The sequence below is a fragment of the Asterias amurensis genome, chromosome 13, assembly GCF_032118995.1.
Source record: "Asterias amurensis chromosome 13, ASM3211899v1".
In the NCBI taxonomy this organism is placed as follows: Eukaryota; Metazoa; Echinodermata; class Asteroidea; order Forcipulatida; family Asteriidae; genus Asterias; species Asterias amurensis.
In genome coordinates, this window is record NC_092660.1 from 18,920,843 (window position 1) to 18,925,410 (window position 4,568).

Genomic DNA, 4,568 nt, shown 5'->3' on the forward strand with positions numbered 1-4,568 from the left:
GAGGCAATGAGGTCCGTTCTTTCCCGATTGAGATGACGTTTAAAATACACTTGTCACTAATTTATTCAAATCCAGCAGGTTCATTTATATAAACACAGTCTGATTGCAAACTGATAATCATTAATTAGGAATGCAAATTTATTCATATCAAGCAGGTTCATACATGTTCATGTTTTCCGATTACATTTATCTGACTCAAAATCTTGTTGCTTTTTTTAATTTATCAATATAAACCACAAGGGAAACTGACTGGGTAAATTTTAAAATGATTTTTGGGGTTGAACAAAGAATTGACTAGAGTGGGATTCGAACCAATGACTTCCGGCACGTCAATCCGGAAGTCGTTGGTTCGAATCCCACTCTAGTCAATTCTTTGTTCAACCCCAAAAATATTGTTAATATAAAATAATGTGTTATTTATTTACAGAAGTTTTAATTCAAAATGAATATTCACAAATCAGTAATCATAGCAAGCAGGTTTTTACAGTGTTGATGTAATCTGACTACAAAGGAAAATTCTTTTTTTTTTGTTCTGACTTTGTGTACTTTTATGATCAACCCTAAAAACGTGACGTGAGAATATATTAAAGGGGCTGTGTCGTCTTGCTCATAAAAGGCGTGTGGCTGTACATGGACTAACACACAGTTACTGTACGTGCACACTCCCTCCGTATCATATCTATTTGGGCATAAAGACACAGCCCCTTTAACCTTAACTTGCACCAATCACATTGATTCCATGTTTAGCGTTACTGTAAAAACATACAATAACATGAACATAAGTTTGACAAATATAACTTTCATGGACAATACTTTTTTGTATAACCATGAATGCATTTTTAAATATTTTACAACGAGTGTACACGCCTTTGAATCGTGTGGAATAAAAAAAATTAATGATTTTGTTTTGAGGTGTACATGTATTTCAAAATAATATCAAAATCAATAACTATCGAATAGATCAATGATAGTTCATTGTTGTTGTCAGTAATTTATTCATATATATAAGGTTCATTTATGAAATCCATATAGGAAAAAAGAAATTGCCCTCTCTTCCAAAAATGGACGTTTTTATTGTAGCTTTTAGGAGGTGTTGTGTACAAAGTACTCTGTAATTATCTGAACCTTTTGAGTGAGTGTCGTCTTGAATATTGTACCACTATGGTTTTTATGTACACTGCAACAACTGGGGTGTCAAATTGACACCAAGTGTTTAGTCACATAACGATACTAAATAGCGAATCAAAGTAATCACAATAGGAGGTTAACACCAATGTAAATGTTTTCAAAGAAATAAGTGTTTTTAAACACCACATTGTGTAAAATGTTGATTCCTTTTTTCATCTTAACGTGACAACACCCATGGTGTAAATTTTAACACCCAGTTTTGCGATGTATATGGTACTCTTGTGTCTAATTGTTAATGTTCTGATACTGCTTCTCAGCTGAACTCTGTGGCACTCTTACCGCTTCATAGCTGGTGTTGGTGATGTCCCCTGGACGAGCATAGTCATACTCTGGGCTGCCATTCTCTACTTCAACTGGTTGGTTGTAGGTATGTTGTGTGGGATTTGTCTCTTCAGTCGTAGTGGGTTCCATGTAGACGCGATTCCTGTCCTCCGTTGGCTGCAGCTCCATGTAGGGATCAGGTTGGGTGTCTTGGGGTTCTTTCTCAGAGGTGAGTCTTTTTATCAGACGTTTCTGTCTGACGTCACGAAGGATGAGAATGATGATGATGACAAAGAATGTAACAGCGAGGACTAAGACGACTATGAATGCTAGAATCCATGGATTTGAAGATGGGGTTGGATCAGATGAGCTTGGGCTAGACTTAGTTAAAGAGGTTGAAGTAACCTCGTTCTCTGTAGTTGGAGTAGGATTTCCAGTCGATGGTCTCGTTGATCCTGCTGTAGATGATGTTGACGTGGATGATGTTGTGGGTTCTGTCATGGGTATTGTCATAGTGTTCTTCACTGTAATTGGTCCGATTTGACATGTACTTTGCATACCATCGAAATACATTGATGATATGAGACATTCGAATGCAACACCATTATCAGCATCATCCACTGTCAAATCTAATGTCCTTACGACTGTATCGTTATCATCGTTGATTACTGATATCCAGTTGGTGTATCTAGAAGTCTGTATAGTGGGATTGATCGTCATTGTGACTGTTCCATGACTGCTCTCAGATGAACACCTCATATCTAACACTGTCCCAGCGTCTACTGTAATGGGTCCAGCAGGAGAGCACATAGGGAAGGACGCACTGGGGAAGTATAACACTGAAAGTGTTACACTGGATGTGGCTACGATGGTGTTGCCTCCACCCGGTAATGGGTCATTGACATTACACACATATTCATCAGTATCGGCCCTCTGCACATTGGTGATGGTAAAGTCTTGAACAACTGTTTGAGTATTCACACCCGATGTATCGAAGATGAATCGCCCATTGTTGTTAAAAACAGTAATTTCACCCCATCTCAAGTTCTGTCCTGGATCTTCAGTTTTCCACTGAACAATGTGATCCGTCTCGAGGTTTGTAGCGGTACACCTCATATCAACCTGCCCGCCCTCCTTACGATCAGCCTCTGGTGTTAAGATCTCTGCATACACTGTTGGTTGAGCAGTGACAACCATCAGGAATCCGCCTGCATCAAGTGAACACCAAACACACACCAGCAAAACATACATCGAGATCCTTCCATCCATCGTATTGAATCTGAGTTTATTAAGTTGCGTTTAAATCATTCTTTGAGAAGACGGATTTAGGATGTAAATGCATGAAGAAGAATGATCCCACGTTCACATACAGCTCAATGTAATAGTGATTTAATGTACATTTAACGATACATGGGTGTACTTCCTTATGCTGAGCACGACACGCCAATGAACTTCAACAATAGCACAACTCTGGGTTTTCATTTTTACGGCAACAAGTTTAACAATAAGGGTCACAATGTCGCAGTTCAACTGATTCTAGAAAATACCCCAAAACCAACAGAAAATATGACGTATTTCTTGCCATTAATGTAATTTTCTTAATATTAGTAGAATGGTTTGAAACAGAAGAATCAAGTCAAATAGTTTGACAATATTGTTGCCCATTTAAACCTTTATTTTACGGTTTTTTAGTCGCTTTGATATGTGAGAATTGGTTTGCCAAAGAACTTATTTAAATTCTTACTGAGGGCTCTCAATAAATGTGATCTGTTTTGGGGAAAAAATATTGTGACGTCATAGATTGCCCAAGGTAGCACGAAACTGATTTGGAAAGTATCTGGTCTATTTCATTCACTTACCCAAATAGCCACTACTTATGCATATTTCATAGCCGACAGGCTAATTCGCTAGAAAAATTGACAACCAGAGGGCGCCCTCTCGCGCCCACCCAGCATGCTACGCAGTAGCTCCGCCAAATACGTCCTTCTTTTTCTAGCGACCGTACGTGGTAGACGTGAGTTTTTCCACCCTCTTGCTTTAGCTAGAGTACTTGTACGTTCGCTTTATTCCTATAAGATTACAACCAGTTTATTAGTAGAGTTTTCAGTCATTTTGAGTGACGTTTTGGAAGAGCCCGAGACGTCTTTTCTGTTACACTTATCACCGAATTCTTGAGAATTATTGCATGATTTGCTAAGATATATATTCTGAATTCTGTTGAGACCCGAGCGCGAGTAGCACTCGGGGCTCTCGGGGATCGAGTACATCCCCTTACCTTATTTTCCAAGTGTATATATATTATTGTTGTGTCTCCGTGCCTTCCTTAATTTAATTAATTACGATATATAAATTAACTAGCGTCTCACCTCCGTGGGACTCCCTCCGGGAGCAGTACTCCCGTCCGTGGTAGAAAAGCTAGCTTTTTTCTAGGGTCAGTGTTCCACACTCGTGGGACTCCCTACTCTCCGAGAGAAGTACTCCCGGCCGTTGTAGTAGGAGGCTGACTCCAGGGCTCAATAATTTACGATTGGCTAACGTTCTTCTGGTCGCGACCAGTCGAACTCCCCCGCCCGAGAGAAGTACTCCCGGCCCGGCGCAGGAAGTTAGCGGAGAGAGCTTGGGTATACCGGTTAAATCCGTTCCCTTCCCCTGCTCGCTCCCCCTCGCTCCAGCGGAGAGCGTGGGCGCAAACGAAAATATATACGGGGTATACCGGCCTCTGGCCTCTCCCTTGCCCCGTCTGTTTTCGTACTGAGCCGGTCCCCGAGCTACCAGGAATTTACGCCGGTAAGGCCGTTCGATAAATTCCATGGTCAGCCATTTTCCTTCCTCGACACCGCGGTGACTTGGATCGAGGGACTATTGAGGGCGCTGTTGTGAGAAACATCGAACGGACGGTCTTTTTCTTCCCACATACGCAGTACCGCCCGGAAAGAGGGACGAACTTCAGTACCGGTCAAAATTGAAAAAGACCGCGCTACTGCACGTACGTGCCCTAGCGTCTCCTATCACTATCCACGTGATATTAACGCATTAGCGATTTTTTCTTTCGCGCGATTATCCAAATAATAATAATAAATATTAAAAAAAAAAAAAAAAAAAAAAAAAAAAAAAAACGA

The 4,568-nt window shown here is 40.6% G+C and overlaps 1 protein-coding gene across 1 annotated transcript; it reads right to left on the reverse strand.

The window, feature by feature from the left end:
* Positions 1 to 1,413: 1,413 nt before the first annotated feature.
* Positions 1,414 to 2,718, reverse strand: LOC139946311 (uncharacterized). Its single transcript, XM_071943936.1, has one exon. The coding sequence runs from the start codon at positions 2,716 to 2,718 to the stop codon at positions 1,414 to 1,416; it is 1,305 nt and encodes a 434-aa protein (XP_071800037.1).
* Positions 2,719 to 4,568: the final 1,850 nt, after the last annotated feature.

Excerpts from the sequence above, each read along its gene's own strand:
- LOC139946311 (XM_071943936.1), bottom strand. The coding sequence starts at position 2,718 with ATGGATGGAAGGATCTCGATGTATGTTTTGCTGGTGTGTGTTTGGTGT.